General features: G+C 43.1%; 1 protein-coding gene across 4 annotated transcripts in view; it reads left to right on the forward strand.

The window, feature by feature from the left end:
- Positions 1 to 23,392, forward strand: part of LOC139570887 (phosphatidylinositol 3,4,5-trisphosphate 3-phosphatase and dual-specificity protein phosphatase PTEN-like) — a 44,099-nt gene that overhangs the window by 7,113 nt on the left and 13,594 nt on the right. For all 4 annotated transcript variants that reach the window (XM_071393187.1, XM_071393186.1, XM_071393188.1 and 1 more), the window contains exons 2-6: positions 20,622 to 20,706; positions 20,918 to 20,962; positions 21,061 to 21,104; positions 21,224 to 21,462; positions 21,697 to 21,838. In XM_071393187.1, coding sequence (XP_071249288.1) covers positions 20,622 to 20,706; positions 20,918 to 20,962; positions 21,061 to 21,104; positions 21,224 to 21,462; positions 21,697 to 21,838 — 555 coding nt within the window. The remainder of the gene's footprint in view (positions 1 to 20,621; positions 20,707 to 20,917; positions 20,963 to 21,060; positions 21,105 to 21,223; positions 21,463 to 21,696; positions 21,839 to 23,392) is intronic.

Genomic DNA, 23,392 nt, shown 5'->3' on the forward strand with positions numbered 1-23,392 from the left:
GCGTTATTTGACGTGTCAAATTTTAAGCTTATTTAACAAAGTGTTATTTGACGTGTGTCTTTTTTGACACGCAAAGACCCAAATGGCGTTACATAGTATGTCGTAAATCTAATAGCAGTGACACTATTACTGTGTAACTCCGGTAGGGCAACATCTGAAAAATAGCACGCTTGGTAGTGTGTACCGGTGCTCGACTAGTCACGAAAGCCAACATCACCCACGACAGAGAACGGTTGATTGTCAAGGGCAATACATTCCATTATCTTGGCGTTAATGGATTTCGCCTTTGAGTTGTCTTGCTGAAATTTTCTTAATCTTTCAAATAACTGCTCGACTTAGCCCACACAGCAGGCGTTGTGGGCAAGGTTAGGAATGCTGTGTTGCATGTGTAGCGCAAAATTTTACGTGTGGTCATTACGTCAAGTTATATAGGTATGCACATCAGCTTTGACGTCGGTTTTTCACATCAGGCTGATACCGATGTTGGCACTTTTAGCTAATATCGTCCGATTCCAATATGTTCACCAACTATATAGTTTATCCCTAGGTAATAGTGCAGGGATTGTTCAAATTCCAAGCCGTCATAAATATGCAGGGCTTTGTTGATTAAAAATAAATAAAGGGACTGTACACACCTTATATATTGTGTGGTAGGTGTTTAGCCTAATGAACTGGCTATACATGTGACGGTTTACTGAGGAATCTGATCAGTTAACCTACTTGTGTGACTGAGCAAATGTTCCCATAGTATGTGTTGTGGTAGACGATATAGTATTAAAATGTAAAGAGACCATGTTGCTGTAATGTTTTATCGGTTTTGGCATGTTGTCTTAAAGCAATATAGGCTTTTTGCAGTTATGTAATGCAGAGTTCTGGGAACAATCCTTAAAGCACCATTGATCTTGTATCAGCAATGCTGCCTGCGAGGGCTCCTCTCTAACCCACCACCTTTCCATTTTCCATAGCACCCTTTCTTTCCTGCATTCTCTTCTCTTACCCACCCTAACACTTCCCATATAATTTGCTCTCTTTCCCGCTCCTCTCTTTATCTCTTTTCCACGCTCTCCCCATCTACTTTCACTCTTTTTCTGGTGCAACGAGCTGTGGAGTTGGCTAGAGTAGGGCCCTATAAAATTCAACAACATTCCATATGTATAGTAGGTAATTAACTACATGCATTGAACTTAATAGAAAATGAATGAATTTGCTTAATAATCATAAGACATTAACAAAATGCATCAGTGATTTGTATTTTGAAACTGCACAGAACGTGTGCGCATGTCTACACTTTGTGTAGCCGTTAACGATGATGCTAATGATATCGATCCTCTGGTAAACATGCAAAGGCTTTCCAAAAAACTTTCTCAATTAAATGTAGCCTATACCTACCTGGCAGAATGATATCATGATTTTTTGTATCAATCCAGTGTCCATTTGTTTTGAAAACTCTGCAGTCACATGAGTACTACAGAAACATTGCTAACCAAACAACGGTCCCTTGCTGGTTGGTGAAAACTAAAACGTAATCCGGCAGAAATTAAAAGAGATTTTATAGGGCCCTTTCCGTCTGGGGTCCCGCATGTGCGTTTCGTCGCAGCTGCAGAACGCCATGCCCCCCTGCTCCCTAGGATGTAACTACCCTGAGAGCTTTTTAAACACTTAGTCAGAGTGCAATGATTTTGCCCGTAGGACCCGAGACGTAGGTTGTAACCCCGGACTTTATATGTGAAAGGAAGGCCCGAAAAATTGTTAGACTTAGGTGGCTGGAGTCTAACAGAATGGCTACACAGACTGAGTTAATCCTTGTATGTTATTTACATTTTTGGCCTGTCTGTAGGCTCACTCACAGGACTCTACACACTTCAACACACACAATATGCACACATATTGATACTGACTCTCACATACACATATTTAGCAGATGTTATTGCGGGTGTAGTGAAATGCTTGTGTTCCTAGCTCCAACAGTGCAGTAGTATCTAACAATTCACAACAATACACTCATCCAGAAGGCGAGGTCAGTACAGGTGCATCAAAGCTGGGACCGAGGGACTGAAAAACAGCTTCTATCTCAAGGCCATCGGACTGTTAAACAGCCATCACTGAGTGGCTGAGTGGCTGCTGACAACATACTGACTCAAATCTCTATCCACTTTAATAATTAAAGATTGGATGTAATACATATATCACTAGTCACAGTATATCTCATATGTATATACTGTACTCTATACCATCTACTGCATCTTGCCTATGCCACACGGCCATCGCTCATCCATATATTTATATGTACATATTCATATTCATTCCTTTACACTTGCGTGTATAAGGTAGTTGTTGTGAAATTGTTAGATTACTTGTTAGATATTACTGCACGGTCGGAACTAGAAGCAAAAGCATTTCGCTACACTCGCATTAACATTTGCTAACCATGTGTATGTGACCAATAAAATTTGATTTGATTTGACATCTGAAAGTAAAATAATGGAATTAAGAAATATATAAATATTAGATAGAGCAATGTTGGAGTGGTGTTGACTAAAATACAGTAGAATAGAATACAGTGTATAGAGATGAGAACTAAAGCAGTATGTAAACATTATTAAAGTGTATGTATATAGTGCAGCAGCCTCTAAGGTGCAGGGTTGCATAACCGGGTGGAAGCCGGCTAGTGATGGCTATTTAACAGTCTGAGGGCCTTGAGATCTTAACTGTTTTCAGTCTCTCGGTCCCAGCTTTGATGCACCTGTACTGACCTCGCCTTCTGGACGATAGCGGGGTGAACAGGACGTGGCTCGGGTGATGAATGTACTTTGATCTTTCTGGCCTTCCTGTGACATCGGGTGCTGTAGGTGTCCTGGAGGGCAGGTAGTTTGCCCCTGGTGATGTGTTGGGCAGACCGCACCACCATCTGGAGAGCCCTGCGGATGCGGGCGGTGCAGTTGCCATACCAGGCGGTGATACAGCCCGACAGGATGCTCTCAATTGTGCATCTGTAAAAGGGTCTTAGGGGCCAAGCCACATTTCTTCAGCCTCCTGAGGTTGAAGAGGCACTGTTGCGCCTTCTTCACCACACTGTGTGTGGGTGGACCATTTCAGATTTGTCACCGATGTGTACGCTGAGGAACTTCAAGCTTTCCACCTTCTGTACTGCGGTCCCGTCGATGTGGATAGGGGCGTGCTCCCTATGCTCTTTCCTGAAGTCCATGATCATCTCCTTTGTTTTGTTGGCGTTGTGTGAGAGGTTGATTTCCTGGCACCACTCTCACAAGGCCCTCACCTCCTCCCTGTAGGCTGTCTCGTCATTGTTGGTAATCAGGCCTACTACTGCTGTCGTCTACAAACTTGATGATTGAGTTGGAGGCGTGCTTGGCCACGCAGTCATGGGTGAGCAGGGAGTACAAGAAGGGGCTGAGCACACACCCTTGTGGGGCCCCTGTGTTGAGGATCAGTGGAGGTGTTGTTTCCTACTTTCAACACCTGGGGGTGGCCCGTCAGGACTATGGTGTTAAATGCTGAGCAATAGTCAATGAACAGCTTTCTTACATAGGTATTCCTCTAGTCCAGATGGGTTAGGGCAGTGCGATTGCGATTGCATCATCTGTGGATCTATTGGGGCGGTAAGCAAATTGAAGTGAGTCTAGGGTGTCAAATAAGGTAGAGGTGATATGATCCTTAACTAGCCTCTCAAAGCGCTTCATGATGACAGAAGTGAGTGCTATGGGGCGATAGTCATTTTGTTCAGTTACCTTTGCTTTCTTGGGTACAGGAACATTGGTGGACATCTTTAAGCATGTGGGGAAAGGAGATTGGGATAGGGAGAGATTGAATATGTCCAATAACACTCCAGCCAGCTGGTCTGCGTATGCTCTGAGGAAGCGTCCAGGGATGCCGTCTAGGCCGGCAGCTTTGCGAGGGTGAACACACTTAAATGTCTTACTCGCGTTGGCCACGGAGAAGAAGAGCCCACTGTCCTTGGTATCGGGCTGCGTCGGTGGCACTGTGTTATCCTCGACGCGGGGGAAGAATGGGTATAGCTTGTCCGGAAGCAAGACGTCGGTGTCCATGACGTGGCTGGTTTTCTCTTTGTAGTCTGATTTTCTGTAGACCCCACCACATATGTCTTGTGTCTGAGCAGTTGAATTGCGACTCTACTTTGTCATTGTACTGATGTTTTGCCTGTTTGATTGCCTTACAGAGGGAATAACTACACTGTTTGTATTCGGCCATATTCCCAGCCATCTTACCATTGTTAAATGCGGTAGTTCACGCTCTCAGTGTTGCGCGAATGCTTCTATCTACGGTTTCTAGTTTGGGTTGGTTTTAAAATTCACAGTGGGTACAACATCTCCTATACACTTTCTGATGAACTCAGTCACCGTATCCATGTATTTGTCTTTGGTATTCTCAGAGGCTACCCGGAAAATATTCCCAGTCCGTGTGATCAAAACAATCTTGAAAAATGAATTCCAATTGGTCATACCAGCGTTGAATAGACCTTATCATGGGTACTTCCTGTTTCTGGCTATAGGAAGGGAGGAGCAAAATGGAGTCGTGATCAGATTTGCCGACGGTAGGACGGGGGAGGGCCTTGTAGGCATTTCGAAAAGTTGAGTAGCAGTGGTCCAAAGTTTTTCCAGCGCGAGTACTACAGTCAATATGTTGGTAGAGCTTCGGTAGCGTGTTCCTCAAATTTGCTTTGTTAAAATCCCCAGATACAATAAATGCGGCCTCAGGATATGTGGTTTCCAGTTTGCATAAAGTCCAGTGTAGTTCTTTGAGGGCCATCGTGGAATCGGTTTGAGGGGGAATATACATGGCTGTGACTAACCGAAGATAATTTTCTTGGGAGGTATTCTAGGTCGGTGAACTAAAGAACTTGAGTTTCTGTATGTTATCACAATCACACCATGAGTAGTTAATCATGTAACATACACCTCCGCCTTTCTTCTTCCCTGAGAGTTCTTTATTCCTGTCAGCGCAATGTACTGAGAACACAGCTGGCTATATGGACGGGGACAGTATATCCCAAGAGAGTCACGCTTCCTTAAAACAGAGAATGTTACTATCACTGATGTCTCTAGAAGGAGATCCTCGCCTTGAGCTCATCTACTTTATTATCCAGAGACTGAACATTAGCGAGTAATATACTCAGAAGTGGTGGATGGTGTGCACGCCTCCTGAGTCGGACTAGATGTCCACTCCGAATACATCTTCTCTGCTGGCGGTTTTGGAGCAGCCTTTTGAATAGTAAAAATTTGCTGTGGGGTACGAACAAAAGATCCAATTAGGGAAGTCGTATTCCTGGTCGCAATGCTGGTGAGTTACCGCCGCTATGATATCCAAATGCGATTTCTGGCTGTATGCAATAACACCAAAAAAATTCTGGACTAATAATGTAAGAAATAACACACAAAAAAACGAAATACTACAAAGCTGCTGCCGCCATCTTGCAGGGATACTGGAGTAACTCATACAATCACCATTTACGCAGCTGCTTTTCTTTTTATTATATATCCTGATGCCTAGTCACCTTACCCCTATACATATCTACCTTTTACTACACCAGTATCACTGCACATTGGAAATATGGTATTGGAACAGACCCTGTATATAGCGTCTTATTTTCTCATGTTCTCATTTTTATTTATTTGTTTTTTGTTATACCTTCCGTTGATTTTAGTGCTACATTGATATTGATTACTGCATTTTTGGGTTTGAGGCATGAAAAACCCAAATTGGCCCAGTTAAATTTGATCTTGGCAAATGTGTTAATTGCATTTACAGATCCTGCCACAGTATTGTTTGTGTGCATGCACAATGCAGAAATGAGATACAGTTTAAGTGAGGGAAATTGTCACCTTTCGCACCAGAGCTGTCAGTGGTGTGCGTCAAATCTTTAAGACCAGTTTTTAAATAATTTGCGCTCAAAGAAGTTCTGCTAGAAACGAAGGAGACAGGGTATCCAATTAGAACTGTTCAGCTTTCTATTTCTGACACCGTAACACAGGAAATGTACTAAAAGGGTGCCCTTTTGTCAGTGGTTAAATTGAAAAATCCCACCGCTTATGTTGCATGCAGGCTTCAGAATGTCAGTTACAGGCAGGAGTTAATATGTGCAATTCAAAAAATAAAAAGTGAGATATATGATATTGAAGTTGATAGACATATACAGTTGAAGTCGGAAGTTTACATACACCTTAGCCAAATACATTTAAACTCAGTTTTTCACAATTCCTGACATTTAATCCGAGTAAAAATTAGGATTAGGATCACCACTATTATTTTAAGAATGTGAAATGTCAGAATAATAGTAGAGAGAATGATTTATTTCAGCATTTATTTCTTTCATCACATTCCCAGTGGGTCAGAAGTTTACATGCACTCAATTCGTATTTGGTAACTTGGGTCAAACGTTTCAGGTAGCCTTCCACAAGCTTCCCACAATAAATTGGGTGAAGTGTGGCCCATTCCTCCTAACAGAGCTGGTGTAACGGAGTCAGGTTTGTAGGCCTCCTTGCTCTCACACGCTGTTTCAGTTCTGCACACAAATTTTCTATAGGATTGAGGTCAGGGCTTTGTGATGGCCACTCAACTTTGTTGTCCTTAAGCCATTTTGACACAACTTTGGAAGTATGCTTGGGGTCATTGTCCATTTTGAAAACCCATTTGCGACCAAGCTTCTACCTTCTGACTGATGTCTTGAGATGTTGCTTCAATATATCCACATAATTTTCCTTGCTCATAATGCCATCTATTTTGTGAAGTGCACCAGTCCCTTCTGCAGCAAAGCACCCCCACAACATGATGCTGCCACCCTCGTGCTTCATGGTTGGGATGGTGTTCTTCGGCTTGCAAGCCTCCCCCTTTTTCCTCCAATCTTAACGATGGTCATTATGGCCAAACAGTTCTATTTTTGTTTCATCAGACCAGAGGACATTTCTCCAAAGAGTACAATCTTTGTCCCCATGTGCAGTTGCAAACCGTAGTCTGGGTTTTTTTCATGGCGGTTTTGGAGCAGTGGCTTCTTCCTTGCTGAGCGGCCTTTCAGGTTATGTCGATATAGGACTTGTTTTACTGTGGATCTAGATACTTTTGTACCTGTTTCCTCCAGCATCTTCACAAGGTCCTTTGCTGTTGTTTTGGGATTGATTTGCGCTCTTCGCACCAAAGTACGTTCAACTCTAGGAGACAGAACGCGTCTCCTTCCTGAGCGGTACAACGGCTGCGTGGTCGCATGGTGTTAATACTTGCGTACTATTGTTTGTACAGATGAACGTGGTACCTTCAGGCATTTGGAAATTGCTTCCAAGGATGAACCAGACTTGTGGAGGTCTACAATTTTTTTCTGAGGTCTTGGCTGATTTCTTTTGATTTTCCCATGATGTCAAGCAAAGAGGCACTGAGTTTGAAGGTAGGCCTTGAAATACATCCACAGGTACACCTCCAATTGACTCAAATTATGTCAATTAGCCTATCAGAAGCTTCTAAAGCCATGACATAATTTTCTGATATTTTCCAAGCTGTTTAAAGGCACAGTCAACTTAGTGTATGTAAACTTCTGACCCACTGGAATTGTGATACAGTGAATAACTGTCTGTAAACAATTGTTGGAAAAATTACTTGTGTCATGCACAAAGTAGATATCCTAACCGACTTGCCAAAACTATAGTTTGTTAGCAAGAAATTGGTGAAATTAAAACAAGTTTTAATGACTCCAACCTAAGTGTATGTAATCTTCCGACTTCAACTGTATGAGGTTATGACATTTTTAATCCAGAGACAGATATTTTAGTAGTTTAAAAGCTAAAATCCTTATTTGGTGAAACTGCCATGTCCGTTTGTGATATTACAACAGAGGTTACTGCAAACAACAAAAAAATGTTTTATTACATAATTGAACGCGCAACAGAACAGCAGAATATGTACTGCAACCGCCTGACGTTCTTTGGCTCCTTTTCATCAACAAAAGAAAAATGACAGTTTACCTAAATGCGGATTCGAGCTTTAAGTCTTTTAATTTGCACTCAAGGAGTGTGTTGGTTTAGCAGTGCTCCAGACACATTTTTCCCCCTATTGACTGTGTCAACATTTGTTGTTGCTTGACCACGAGACACTTGCTTTCAGTATGCATGGTCAATGCAGCATATGCCATAATGTTGATGACAATGATGCTGTTTCCACTTTGCGTCTTAATATAAATCCACAAGTGTTATATAATTACACTTAATTTGTTTGTTTACATCTGCAAACAGCTAGTTTATTTTCTTAGCAAGTTGCGGCTAAGTCGTGTTAGCTGCTAATGCTAATTCCTATTTAGCTGGCTAGCTAATAAATGTACTGTCAGACCAAACGTAGCTAAATCAAATCAAATCAAATTTTATTTGTCACATACACATGGTTAGCAGATGTTAATGCGAGTGTAGCGAAATGCTTGTGCTTCTAGTTCCGACAATGCAGTAATAACCAACAAGTAATCTAACCTAACAATTCCACAACTACTATCTTATACACACAAGTGTAAAGGGATAAAGTATATGTACATAAAGATATATGAATGAGTGATGGTACAGAACGGCATAGGCAAGATGCAGTAGATGGTATAGAGTACAGTATATACATATGAGATGAGTAATGTAGGGTATGTAAACATAAAGTGGCATAGTTTAAAGTGGCTAGTGATACATGTATTACATAAAGATGGCAAGATGCAGTAGATGATATAGAGTACAGTATATACATATACATATGAGATGAATAATGTAGGGTATGTAAACATTATATTAAGTGGCATTGTTTAAAGTGGCTAGTGGTACATTTTTACATAATTTCCATCAATTCCCATTATGAAAGTGGCTGGAGTTGAGTCAGTATGTTGGCAGCGGCCACTAACTGTTAGTGGTGGCTGTTTAACTGTCTGATGGCCTTGAGATAGAAGCTGTTTTTCAGTCTCTCGGTCCCTGCTTTGATGCACCTGTACTGACCTCGCCTTCTGGATGATAGCGGGGTGAACAGGCAGTGGCTTGGGTGGTTGTTGTCCTTGATGATCTTTATGGCCTTCCTGTGACATCGGGTGGTGTAGGTGTCCTGGAGGGCAGGTAGTTCGCCCCCGGTGATGCGTTGTGCAGACCTCACTACCCTCTGGAGAGCCTTACGGTTGTGGGCGGAGCAGTTGCCGTACCAGGCGGTGATACAGCCCGACAGGATGCTCTCGATTGTGCATCTGTAGAAGTTTGTGAGTGCTTTTGGTGACAAGCCGAATTTCTTCAGCGTCCTGAGGTTGAAGAGGCGCTGCAACGCCTTCTTCACAACGCTGTCTGTGTGGGTGGACCAATTCAGTTTGTCCGTGATGTGTACACCGAGGAACTTAAAACTTTCCACCTTCTCCACTACTGTCCCGTCGATGTGGATAGGGGGGTGCTCCCTTTGCTGTTTCCTGAAGTCCACAATCATCTCCTTTGTTTTGTTGACGTTGAGTGTGAGGTTATTTTCCTGACACCACACTCCGAGGGCCCTCAACTCCTCCCTGTAGGCCGTCTCGTCGTTGTTGGTAATCAAGCCTACCACTGTAGTGTCGTCCGCAAACTTGATGATTGAGTTGGAGGCGTGCATGGCCACGCAGTCGTGGGTGAACAGGGAGTACAGGAGAGGGCTCAGAATGCGCCCTTGTGGGGCCCCAGTGTTGAGGATCAGCGGGGTGGAGATGTTGTTACCTACCCTCACCACCTGGGGGCGGCCCGTCAGGAAGTCCAGGACCCAGTTGCACAGGGCGGGGTCGAGACCCAGGGTCTCGAGCTTGATGACGAGTTTGGAGGGTACTATGGTGTTAAATGCTGAGCTGTAGTCGATGAACAGCATTCTCACATAGGTATTCCTCTTGTCCAGATGGGTTAGGGCAGTGTGCAGTGTGGTTGCGATTGCGTCGTCTGTGGACCTATTGGGTCGGTAAGCAAATTGGAGTGGGTCTAGGGTGTCAGGTAGGGTGGAGGTGATATGGTCCTTGACTAGTCTCTCAAAGCACTTCATGATGACGGAAGTGGATGCTACGGGGCGGTAGTCGTTTAGCTCAGTTACCTTAGCTTTCTTGGGAACAGGAACAATGGTGGCCCTCTTGAAGCATGTGGGAACAGCAGACTGGGATAAGGATTGATTGAATATGTCCGTAAACACACCAGCCAGCTGGTCTGCGCATGCTCTGAGGACGCGGCTGGGAATGCCGTCTGGGCCTGCAGCCTTGCGAGGGTTAACACGTTTAAATGTTTTACTCACCTCGGCTGCAGTGAAGGAGAGCCCGCAGGTTTTGGTAGCGGGCCGTGTCAGTGGCACTGTGTTGTCCTCAAAGCGAGCAAAAATGTTATTTAGCCTGTCTGGGAGCAAGACATCCTGGTCCGCGACGGGGCTGGTTTTCTTTTTGTAATCCGTGATTGACTGTAGACCCTGCCACATACCTCTTGTGTCTGAGCTGTTGAATTGCGACTCTACTTTGTCTCTATACTGGGACTTAGCTTGTTTGATTGCCTTGCGGAGAGAATAGCTACACTGTTTGTATTCGGTCATGTTTCCGGTCACCTTGCCCTGGTTAAAAGCAGTGGTTCGCGCTTTCAGTTTCACGCGAATGCTGCCGTCAATCCACGGTTTCTGGTTTGGGAATGTTTTAATCGTTGCTGTGGGTACAACATCGTCAATGCACTTTCTAATGAACTCGCTCACCGAATCAGCGTATTCGTCAATATTGTTGTTGGACGCAATGCGGAACATATTCCAATCCGCGTGATCGAAGCAGTCTTGAAGCGTGGAATCAGATTGGTCGGACCAGCGTTGAACAGACCTGAGCGAGGGAGCTTGTTGTTTTAGTTTCTGTTTGTAGGCTGGAAGCAACAAAATGGAGTCGTGGTCAGCTTTTCCGAAAGGAGGGCGGGGGAGGGCCTTATATGCGTCGCGGAAGTTAGTATAACAATGATCCAAGGTTTTACCAGCCCTGGTAGCACAATCGATATGCTGATAGAATTTAGGGAGTTTTGTTTTCAGAATAGCCTTGTTAAAATCCCCAGCTACGATGAATGCAGCCTCAGGGTGTGTGGTTTCCAGTTTACAAAGAGTCAGATAAAGTTTGTTCAGGGCCATCGATGTGTCTGCTTGGGGGGGAATATATACGGCTGTGATTATAATCGAAGAGAATTCCCTTGGTAGATAATGCGGTCGACATTTGATTGTGAGGAATTCTAGATCAGGTGAACAGAATGACTTGAGTTCCTGTATGTTGTTATGATCACACCACGTCTCGTTAATCATAAGGCATACACCCCCGCCCCTCTTCTTACCAGAAAGATGTATGTTTTCTGTCGGCGCGATGCGTGAAGAAACCAGCTGGCTGCACCGACTCCGTTAGCGTCTCTTGAGTGAGCCATGTTTCCGTGAAGCAGAGAACGTTACAATCTCTGATGTCTCTCTGGAATATTACCCTTGCTCGGATTTCATCAACCTTATTGTCAAGAGACTGGACATTGGCGAGTAGTGTGCTAGGTAGTGGAGCGCGATGTGCCCGTCTCCGAAGCCTGACCAGGAGACCGCTACGTTTGCCCCTTTTACGGCGTCGCATAGGGTCGCCGGCTGGGATCAGATCCATTGTATTGGGTGGAAGGCAAAACACTGGATCCGTTTCGGGAAAGTCATATTCCTGGTTGTAACGATGGTGAGTTGACGTTGCTCTTATATTCAGTAGTTCCTCCCGACTGTATGTAATGAAACCTAAGATTACCTGGGGTACCAATGTAAGAATAACACATAAAAAAACATAATACTGCATATTTTCCAAGGAACGCAAAGCCGGAACCCGGAGCCAACCGGGTTCCGACTTCCGGAAGCTAGCTATACAACCTGATACCAGTGATGGTGTAAGCGTAAATCAGCAGGTTTTGTGAAACAGTATCTTCTAAACCAAAGAGGATTAGGTGAAGCATGAATGTTACCAACATGAAGTAGCTAAGAGAGAACATTGTAATGTAGCCAAATATTATAGGGTCCCCTAGGAAACACTGACCAACACTTTTGTTCCTACACTTAAAAATTATGCAATTTAATTTTGAAAAGGTAGCAGTCAGTACTAGGGCCGGTAACGGTGACCATATTACCGGCAGTCAGGAGTAATGACCACAGTCAAATTCCAAGTGAATGAGTTATGGTCACTATGCTTCTCCAAACCTGTGCTCTGATGCCTCTGATGGTCGTAGTAGCCTACCAAACTTGCTAATGGCCGGTACTCTGCGCTCTATTGTCCCTTTCACTCTGACATCAATGCAAATAGAATCGCAAATTAAACACTTCGTGAGAGCCCTGGCATTCAGAGTTTGAGCGGAGTAGGATCAGCTGTTGCACAGCAAGAGCCAGCTCCTCGTAGCTGATTGTTGCATGGAATAAAATGTGTTCCTGTTGCGCAACATTTCTATAGGCTATGCAATTGCATGAGAAAACAGTGTTTTGATGGCCTCTATTAAAAATAGGATCCCATCAGCTTTCTTCCACTATTTTTAACTTTCCATATATTAAGTACATTGCTTCGCTTTACAACACGAGTAGCCTACCTGGCTGGCATGAAAATGAACTATGGGAAAAGCATCCTCCATTCGCTATTCAAGTGCATACAGATGACATGTCTTTTTGTACCCTGCCCCTGTTCCGACAGGTGCATGACAATGGCCCAATCTAAATTAAAGCTCATTTCTAATGCAGTGTATTCAGACCCGTTGACTGTTTCCACATTTTGTTACATTACAGCCTTCTTCTAAAATGTATGTGTGTGTGTATATATACAGTGGGGAGAACAAGTATTTGATACACTGCCGATTTTGCAGGTTTTCCTACTTACAAAGCATGTAGAGTTCTGTCATTTTTATCATAGGTACACTTCAACTGTGAGAGACAGAATCTAAAATAAAAATCCAGAAAATCACATTGTATGATTTTTAAGTAATTAATTTGCATTTTATTGCATGACATAAGTATTTGATACATCAGAAAAGCAGCACTTCATATTTGGTACAGAAACCTTGGTTTGCAATTACAGAGATCATACGTTTCCTGTAGTTCTTGACCAGGTTTGCACACACTGCAGCAGGGATTTTGGCCCACTCCTCCATACAGACCTTCTCCAGATCCTTCAGGTTTCGGGGCTGTCGCTGAGCAATACGGACTTTCAGCTCCCTCCAAAGATTATCTATTGGGTTCAGGTCTGGAGACTGGCTAGGCCACTCCAGGACCTTGAGATGCTTCTTACGGAGCCACTCCTTAGTTGCCCTGGCTGTGTGTTTCGGGTCGCTGTCATGCTGGAAGACCCAGCCACGACCCATCTTCAATGCTCTTACTGAGGGAAGGAGGTTGTTGGCCAAGATCTCGCGATACATGGCCCCATCCATCCTCTCCTCAATACGGTGCAGTTGTCCTGTCCCCTTTGCAGAAAAGCATCCCCAAAGAATGATGTTTCCACCTCCATGCTTCACGGTTGGGATGATGTTCTTGGGGTTGTACTCATCCTTCTTCTTCCTCCAAACACGGCGAGTGGAGTTTAGACCAAAAAGCTCTATTTTTGTCTCATCAGACCACATGACCTTCTCCCATTCCTCCTCTGGATCATCCAGATGGTCATTGGCAAACTTCAGACGGGCCTTTACATGCGCTGGGTTGAGCAGGGGGACCTTGCGTGCGCTGCAGGATTTTAATCCATGACGGCGTAGTGTGTTACTAATGGTTTTCTTTGAGACTGTGGTCCCAGCTCTCTTCAGGTCATTGACTAGGTCCTGCAGTTCTGGGCTGATCCCTCACCTTCCTCATGATCATTGATGCCCCACGAGGTGAGATCTTGCATGGAACCCCAGACCGAGGGTGATTGACCTTCATCTTGAACTTCTTCCATTTTCTAATAATTGCGCCAACAGTTGTTGCCTTCTCACCAAGCTGCTTGCCTATTGTCCTGTAGCCCATCCCAGCCTTGTGCAGGTCTACAATTTTATCCCTGATGTCCTTACACAGCTCTCTGGTCTTGGCCATTGTGGAGAGGTTGGAGTCTGTTTGATTGAGTGTGTGGACAGGTGTCTTTTATACAGGTAACGAGTTCAAACAGGTGCAGTTAATACAGGTAATGAGTGGAGAACAGGAGGGCTTCTTAAAGAAAAACTAACAGGTCTGTGAGAGCCGGAATTCTTACTGGTTGGTAGGTGATCAAATACTTATGTCATGCAATAAAATGCTAATTAATTACTTAAAAATCATACAATGTGATTTTCTGGATTTTTGTTTTAGATTCCGTCTCTCACAGTTGAAGTGTACCTATGATAAAAACTACAGACCTCTACATGCTTTGTAAGTAGGAAAACTTGCAAAATCGGCAGTGTATCAAATACTTGTTCTCCCCACTGTATATTAAATAAATAAATCCTCATCAATCTACACACAATACCCTAAAATGACAAAGCAAAAACAGGTTTTGTTTTATGTAAAATGTAAAACCGAAATATCAAATTTGCATAAGTATTCAGACCCTTTACTCAGGACTTTGTTGAAGCTCCTTTGGCAGCGATTACAGCCTTGAGTGTTCTTGGGTTTGACGCTACAAGTTTTGCACACCTGTATTTGGGGAGTTTCTCCCATTCTCTGTAGATCCTCAAGCTCTGTCAGGTTGGATGGGGAGCGTCGCTGCACAGCTATTTTCAGGTCTCTCTAGAGATGTTCGATCGGGTTCAAGTCCGGGCTCTGTCTGGGCCACTGAAGGACTTTCAGAGACTTGTCCCGAAGCCACTCCTGCATTGTCTTGGCAGTGTACTTAGGGTCTTTGTCCTGTAGGAAGGTGATACTTTGCACCAGTCTGAGAACCTGCTCTTGAGCGCTCAGGACTTCATCAAGGATCTCTCTGTACTTTGTTCTGTTCATCTTTCCCTTGATCCTGACTAGTCACTCAGTCCCTGCCACTGAAATACATCCCCACAGCATTATGCTGCCACCACCATGCTTCACCGTAGGGATGGTGTTGGCCAGGTGATGAGCGGTGCCTGGTTTCCTCCAGAGTGACCATGATGATGCAGTATTCTATATTAAATCTGGTCTTTACATATGACCTACTAATATACTGTATGTGTGGAATTATTTTTGATTTAGAAATGGCCCACAAAAAAGTCATCCATAGCCTGCACTTGAATAGCGAATGGAGGTTACGTGCAGTTACTTTTTATTTTATATACAGTGCCTTGCAAAAGTATTCACCCCCCTTGGCATTTTTCCTATTTTGTTGCATTACAACCTGTAATTTAAATGGATTTTTATTTGGATTTCATGTAATGGACATACACAAAATAGTCCAAATTGGTGTCGTGAAATGTAAAAAAATAACTTGTTTAAAAAAAAAAACTCTAAAACAGACTAGTGGTGCGTGCATATGTATACACCCCCTTTGCTATGAAGCCCCTAAATAAGATCTGGTGCAACCAATTACATTCAGAAGTCACATAATTAGTTCGATTGCACACAGGTGGATTTTATTTAAGTGTCACATGATCTCAGTATATATATACACCTGTTCTGAAAGGCCCCAGAGTCTGCAACACCACTAAGCAAGGGGCACCACTAAGCAAGTGGCACCATGAAGACGAATGAGCTCTCCAAACAGGTCAGGGACAAAGTTGTGGAGAAGTACAGATCAGGGTTGGGTTATAACAAAATATTTGAACATTTGAACATCTCATGGAGCACAATTTTAAATCCATTATTTAAAAAATTGAAAGAATATGGCACCACAACAAACCCGCCCACCAAAACTGACGGACCAGGCAAGGAAGGCATTACTCAGAAGAGACCAAAGCTCCACAGAAGCAAAGCTCCACAGCGTAGATTGGAGTATCTGTCCATAGGACCACTTTAAGCCATACACTCCACAGAGCTGGGCTTTACGGAAGAGTGGCCAGAAGAAAGCCATTGCTTAAAGAAAAAAATAAGCAAACACATTTGGTGTTCGCCAAAAGGCATGTGGGAGACTCCCCAAAAATATAGAAGAAGGTACTCTGGTTAGATGAGACTACAATTGAGCTTTTTGGCCATCAAGGAAAACGCTATGTCTGGTGCAAACCCAAAACCTCTCATCACCCCGAGAGCAACATCCCCACAGTGAAGCAATCTTCCAGAGATTTGAGACTGGGACAAAGGTTCACATTCCAGCAGGACAATGACCCTAAGCATATTGCTGAAGCAACCCTAGAGTGGTTTAAGGGGAAACATTTAAATGTCTTGGAATGGCCTAGTCAAAGCACAGACTTCAATCTAATTGAGAATCTGTGGAATGACTTAAAGATTGCTGTACACATGCGGAACTCATCCAACCTGAAGGAGCTGGAGCAGTTTTGCTTTGAAGAATGGGCAAAAATCCCAGTGGCTAGATGTGCCAAGCTCATGGAGACATACCCCAAGATACTTTTTAAAATTTTTGTTTTTATTTCACCATTATTTAACCAGGTAGGCCAGTTGAGAACAAGTTCTCATTTACAACTGCGACCTGGCCAAGATAAAGCAAAGCAGTGCGACAAAAACAACAACACAGAGTTACACATACAAACGTACAGTCATTAACACAAAACAAAAGAAAAATAGAAAATTCTATGTACGGTGTGTGCAAATGTAGAAGAGTAGGGAGGTAGGCGATAAATAGGCCCAGGAAGCAAAAATAATTACAATTTAGCATTAATACTGGAGTGATAGATATGCAGATGATGTGCACGTAGAGATACTGGCGTGCAAAAGGGTAAGTAATAATGTAGGGATGAGGTAGTTGGGTGTGCTATTTACAGATTGGCTGTGTACAGGTACAGTGATCGGTAAGCTGCTCAGACAGCTTATGCTCAAAGTTAGAGAGGGAGATATAAGACTCCAGCTTCAGATTTTTGCAATTCGTTCCAGTCATTGGCAGCAGAGAACTGGAAGGAAAGGCGGCCAAAGTAAGTGTTGGCTTTGGGGATGACCAGTGCAATATACCTGCTAGAGCGCGTGCTACGGGTGGGTGTTGCTATGGTGACCAGTGAGCTGAGATAAGCGGGGCTTTTACCTAGTAAAGACTTATAGATGACCTGGAGCCAGTGGGTTTGGCGATGGATATGTATTGAAGGCCTGCCAACGAGAGCATACAGGTCGCAGTGGTGGGGGCTTTGGTGATAAACCGATGGCACTGTGATATACTTCTTCCTGTTTGCTGAGTATTGTTGGGTGCTATTTTGTAAATGACATCGCCGAAGTCAAGGATCGGTAGGATAGTCAGTTTTCCGAGGGTATGTTTGGCGGCATGAGTGAAGGAGGCTTTGTTGCGAAATAGGAAGCGAATTCTAGATTTAATTTTGGATTGGTGATGCTTAATGTGAGTCTGGAAGGAGAGTTTACAGTCTAACCAGACACCTAGGTATTTTTAGTTGTCCACGTATTCTAAGTCAGAACCGTCCAGAGTAGTGATGCTAGTCGGGCGGGAAGGTGCGGGCAGCGATCGGTTGAACAGAATGCACTTAGTTTTACTAGCATTTAAAACAGTTGGAGGCCATGGAAGGAGTGTTGTATTGCGTTGAAGCTCGTTTGGCGGTTTGTTAGCACAGTGTCCAAAGAAGGGCTAGATGTATACAGAATGGTGTCGTCTGCTTAGAGGTGGATCAGAGAATCACCAGCAGCAAGAGCGACATCATTGATATATACAGAGAAGAGAGTCGGCCTGAGAATTGAACCCTGTGGCACCCCCATAGAAACTGCTTGAGGTCCGGATAACAGGCCTTCCGATTTGACACACTGAACTCTATCTGAGAAGTAGTTGGTGAACCAGGCGAGGCAGTCATTTGAGAAGCCAAGGCTATTGATAAGAATGCGGTGATTGACAGAGTTGAAAGCCTTGGCGGTTATGATATCGTTTAGGACCTTGAGCGTGGCTGAAGTGCACCCATGACCTGCTCGGAAACCTGATTTTATAGCGGAGAAGGTACAGTGGGATTCGAAATGGTCGGTGATCTGTTTTTTAACTTGGCTTTCAAAGACTTTAGAAGGGAAGGATGGATATAGGTCTATAACAGTTTTATTTTTATTTATTTGTTCTTTTACCAGGTAAGTTGACTGAGAACACATTCTCATTTACAGCCACGACCTGGGGAATAGTTACAGGGATGAATGAGCCAATTGTAAACTGGGGATTATTAGGTGACCACAATGGTTTGAGGGCCAGATTGGGAATTTAGCCACGACACCAGGGTTAACACCCCTACTCTTACGATAAGTGCCATGGGATCTTTAATGACCTCAGAGAGTCAGGACGCCCGTTTAACGTCCCAGCCGAAAGACGGCACTCTACACAGGGCAGTGTCCCCAATTCCTGCCCTGGGGCATTGGGATATTTTTTAGACCAGAGGAAGGAGTGCCTCCTTCTGACCCTCCAACACCACTTCCAGCAGCATCTGGTCTCCCATCCAGGGAATGACCAGGACCAACCCCACTTAGCTTCAGAAGCAAGCCAGCAGTGGTATGCAGGGTGGTATGCTGCTGGCTATGATCCTGGGTCTGTGGTAACGCCTTAGACCGCTGCGTCTCTCAGGATGCCCGTGCAGTTATATTTTTTTAAAGAATTGAGCGATTTTTAAATATAGCGGCAAGAGAAAGCTGGGATCGGCTTTTATATATTAGGCAGTCAAACCTGTTTTCGCACACGATTGCACAATTAATATTTTATGAACTTCCAAATATTGTTTTACAAAGTAAAATAATATAATGCGTAGTTTTATAATGTGTATTTTTTTTTTTTTTACAAAGTAAAACGAGAAAAATAAGCTTTTGGCAAGAACGCATTGGCCATCACCGGCGAGTGAGCTGTGTATCATTGGGTGAGTCAGTGAAACTGGAAAGTATTTTTAGGACAATAATTTCCTCATATTGTAGCCTACAATGTGTCTCTGCACGCACACCTAGGCCTAGGCCATTGATGGATTTAAGACAACGTCGTTTTTATTGAGTTCAGTGTCAAAGTAGCCTGCCATTTAAATAATTTGTGCTTTATTAAAAATGATTCTGCTAGTCTTCAGTCATGTTAAATGACTTAGAATTGCATGAAATGTGTTTATAAAAAGGACACATTTTTCCGGGATCCTAGGCTACTAAAAATGTGTGCAACTTCTGTAAGTGCCTAAATTCTACTGCTCAATGCCACTACGCATTATATTATAAGTTGTTTTTATTCTCTTTTTGTTGTCATGCGTTCCGGTCCCTCAGAGCTCCCCAGGCCTCACCCCCCCAATTAACCACTGGTATTAATGTTTTTTTTTACATAAACTAAATAATAAAGTAAGTACGACTCAGAATATGTTCTTCTGAAATGGGCTACATTTTCTTCATATTATGCTTCTTTTGACCTGCTTAAAATAAATGATTTATTGTGATGGTGTTTAATGGATTTATTAAACTTTTTTAATGTAGATGTTCCAAAGGCCCATATCAGTGGCTTGTAGGTACGCGTGGAAGCCAGAGATGCGAAATGTGTTTGTTATTAACAGTCAATTAACGTAAGACAGGCAGTTATTTGAATGAAAATCACCGGCTGACAAAATGTCATGACCGCCACAGCTCTAATCAGGACGCATTTCTTTCCATCTGCTGTTCCACAAGCCTACTCTGAGTGCACAGAGAGAAAGGGCACAGGGGCAGGGCAGACACTTTCATGCAGGGATAAGGAAAATCATGCACTTTAGGCTACTGTTTGACCAAATACTGTAATGTATCCCAACAAGACTTTCCTTGTCCGTCGAGACAGTGTCCTCTACCCTTGCGTTTGATATGTTGAATATTCCATGTGATTCAACTGGGGCTGTAGGAGAGTTAAGCCCAACATTTGCAATGCTCTCAATATAACTTGGGCTCTATAAATACATGCAGGTCAAGCTATGGAGATTCTCCGAGTGCACCCACATGTGGGCCCTGCTTGATAGTAGTTCTCCGGTCCTTTCGGCCTCTAGCCCTCACACAGTCAACTCCAACTTTTACACTAGTGATCACAACCCTTCTGCCCTGCACTCTACTTACCCATTACTGTACATTGCTGCACAATGACACCCACATAGTTATAGAAATGTCTATTTTCCTATCTGAATGCATCATGATGATCTTTGCTCAGAAGATATGTTATTGTGATATGATGCCTTGTAAACTTGAGGTTTTAGAATTGTATGAGTTATTTATTTGAGTCATTTTGTATGAGTTATTCATTTATTTGAGTCATATATATATATAGTATTTCTGTCTGTAATAAAGACCTTTTGTGTGGAGATACTCTTGTTATTGGCTGGGCCTGGCTCCCCAGTGGGTAAGCATTGCTCTGAAGTGGGTGGGCCCCTTTTCTTATGCCCTCCCAGGCCCACCCATGGCTGTGCTCCTGCCCAGTCATGTGAAATCCATAGATTAGGGCCTATTGAATTTATTTTAATTGACTGATTTCCTTCTATGAAGTGGAACTTGTTAAAATGGGTGAAATTGTTGCCTTTTATATTTTTGTTCAGTGTTTGTGTGTGTGTATATATATATAGGATTTTCTTCTATGTGTGTTTTATGTGTCCTTGACCCACTGGTGACCACAGATATCTATCCAAACATCATTGCTATGGGCTTTCCTGCAGAACGACTCGAAGGAGTGTACAGAAACAATATAGATGACGTTGTACGGTGAGTAACGGCCGCTCATGACCTCGTCTGGTGAGGAATCTGTAATGAATGCGTCTAGAATGTATTTTGTGACTAACATTAGACAAAACAATACAAGTTCATAAAGTATCCTGAGGTGTAGTGTCAAATATTTTGCGCCGTTGTCTATTTTGTAGCGTTTTCTGTATTTCTGTAGTTGTGTAATGTTCTGAATGTAACTGCGCCTCAACAGGTTTCTTGACTCAAAACATAAAAGCCATTATAAGATTTACAATCTGTAAGTATACCACAAAACGCTTACATGCTAATATCAATGTTTTGTTTACAAATGAATTGCTCCTTCATGACCACTGACTGAAATCCTTCCCATTTCAGTTGTGTAGAACGACACTATGATGCTGCCAAATTTAACTGCAGAGGTACGCTATCAAAAACATCCCTGACACTTCACTGTCACCTATCTCACATTTAAGTTTTTAGAGCCAGGTGGCTGAAAGGGAACTTTGTGTATTTATATTTTTCTCTCTCCACCCTCCAGTTGCACAGTACCCCTTTGAAGACCACAATCCGCCTCAGCTAGAGCTTATCAAGCCATTCTGTGAAGATCTGGACCAGTGGCTGAGCGAGGATGACAATCATGTGGCGGCCATCCACTGCAAGGCAGGGAAGGGCCGCACTGGGGTGATGATCTGCGCCTACCTCCTGCACCGCAGCAAGTTCCAAGAGCCCCAGGAGGCCCTCGACTTCTATGGGGAAGTGCGGACAAGGGACAAGAAGGTCAGTGACTTGCCATGGTTGATGACTACGCTAGTACTCAGTGCGGGAAGTCTCACAAAAGCAGAATAGGTCTAGATCTTCCTTGTTTTGTCCTAGACATGCCTTGATCTCAATACCTAATTTCCAAGACATATTTTATATTTTTTACAATCTGTATATCCTACTATGTGGTAATTATTAAATTACGAGTTAATTCTCTGGCATTGACTGTTTTTTGTTGTTTTTCCTTTTCAGGGAGTGACAATCCCGAGCCAACGGCGCTATGTGTACTACTACAGCCACCTGCTGAAGAACAAGCTGGACTACAAGCCCGTGGCTCTGCTCTTCCATAAAATGGTGTTTGAGACGCTGCCAATGTTCAGCGGAGGCACCTGCAGTGAGTCACTCTCATGTTTAACTTCACCTCTGACCCAGGGCGTAACTCTTTTAAACGGATTGGCAGGCTCTGAGTGTGCATACGGTCACCCACGTTAGTAGAGAGTCATTATATACTTTACATTGAAGCCAAGCTCTTGATCAGTTGCTTGTGCTCTTTAAGAAAGATGGTTAGTTATTAATGAGAGAGAAAATAGATGACAATCTCTACTCTCAGTTGCATTCATCAGGGCTGGGTTTTACCTGCGTATCCAAATTGTTTTTTTCTGCAGTCAGAGGATGAATGCATTATGTCTCAATTTGTTTCAAAATAACAAGTCACCAAGGACCTCTCACAGAGATGATATTTGATAGTTTTTTTTATTCTCAATACTTGCTCTTCTTGAAAAAGGACTGCGTTTATTATTGATGTTCAAGGATTTTCAGAAACTGCACAAGTTGGTTCGCACAACTCCTAGCTCAAGTAGACATATTTTCACCACCAATCTTTAATCAAACAGCTCCAATGATCTATCCTATGTCTTTCATCTAATTGAATATGTGAATTTCTATGCATGTGCATCTACTGTATGTAATTTGCTTGGCTAAACCTCTGTGAAACAGTTATTTGAATATTTTTCCATTTTGGTCCTATTTCTGGTTTAATGTGCCTGAGTCACAGATCATCTTTCCTTTTGGTGTTTATCAATGCGTCACTTGTTTCCTCCTTGAATTCTCTGTGATGCTCTCACCTAACACCTGAATGTGCTCAACTGCTCTGCACTCACCCTTCTCTTTCCCTCTAATACTCCCTAAAGAGGGCCCTATTCTGAGTTTGATGTTCCCTTTTTACGTAGACCTAGATAGTTACATCATGTTACTTGTTAGCACTCAATCTAAAGTGTCAGCTAAATGCTGAGGTGTATTGAGTGAGAAGCTAATTTGGAGAAGACTAGACTTTCAATGGGACTAGCATATAATACTAACATATAAGACATTTCTCATTGATGAATGCACATTTTAGAAACAAACAGGCTAGATGCAGCCTTCTGCAATGGGGATTTGAGACGTTCTTGGACTATCTAACGTTAGTCTGAAGTTCCCACGTTTTTTTTCTTCCTGTGAATTATTAATGTATCGCACCATGTGTCCTGTGTCTTGTTGACTAGTTTTAAGTTATTTCCATTTGAATGCCAAGTATGTTGTTTCTATATGTGTGGCTGCGTATGTACATAATTGATAATCTAGCGTATACTGGTAACTGCCAAAATAAAGGAAACTCCAATATAAAGTGTCTTCTCAATACGGCGTTGGGCCACCACGAGCCAGAACAGCCTCAATACATCTTGGCATAGATTCTACAAGTGTCTGGAACTTTATTGGAGTGATGCTACATCTTTCTTCCACGAGAAATTCCATAATTTGTTTTTTTGTTGGTGGAAAACGCAGGTGCGGCTCCAGAATCTCCCATAAGTGTTCAATTGGGTTGAGATCTGTTGACTGAGATGACCAGGACATGGTTTACATAGTTTTTATGCTCATCAACTATTCAGTGACCACTCGTGCCCTGTGGATG

Source organism: Salvelinus alpinus, chromosome 3, assembly GCF_045679555.1.
Source record: "Salvelinus alpinus chromosome 3, SLU_Salpinus.1, whole genome shotgun sequence".
Lineage (NCBI taxonomy): Eukaryota > Metazoa > Chordata > Actinopteri > Salmoniformes > Salmonidae > Salvelinus > Salvelinus alpinus.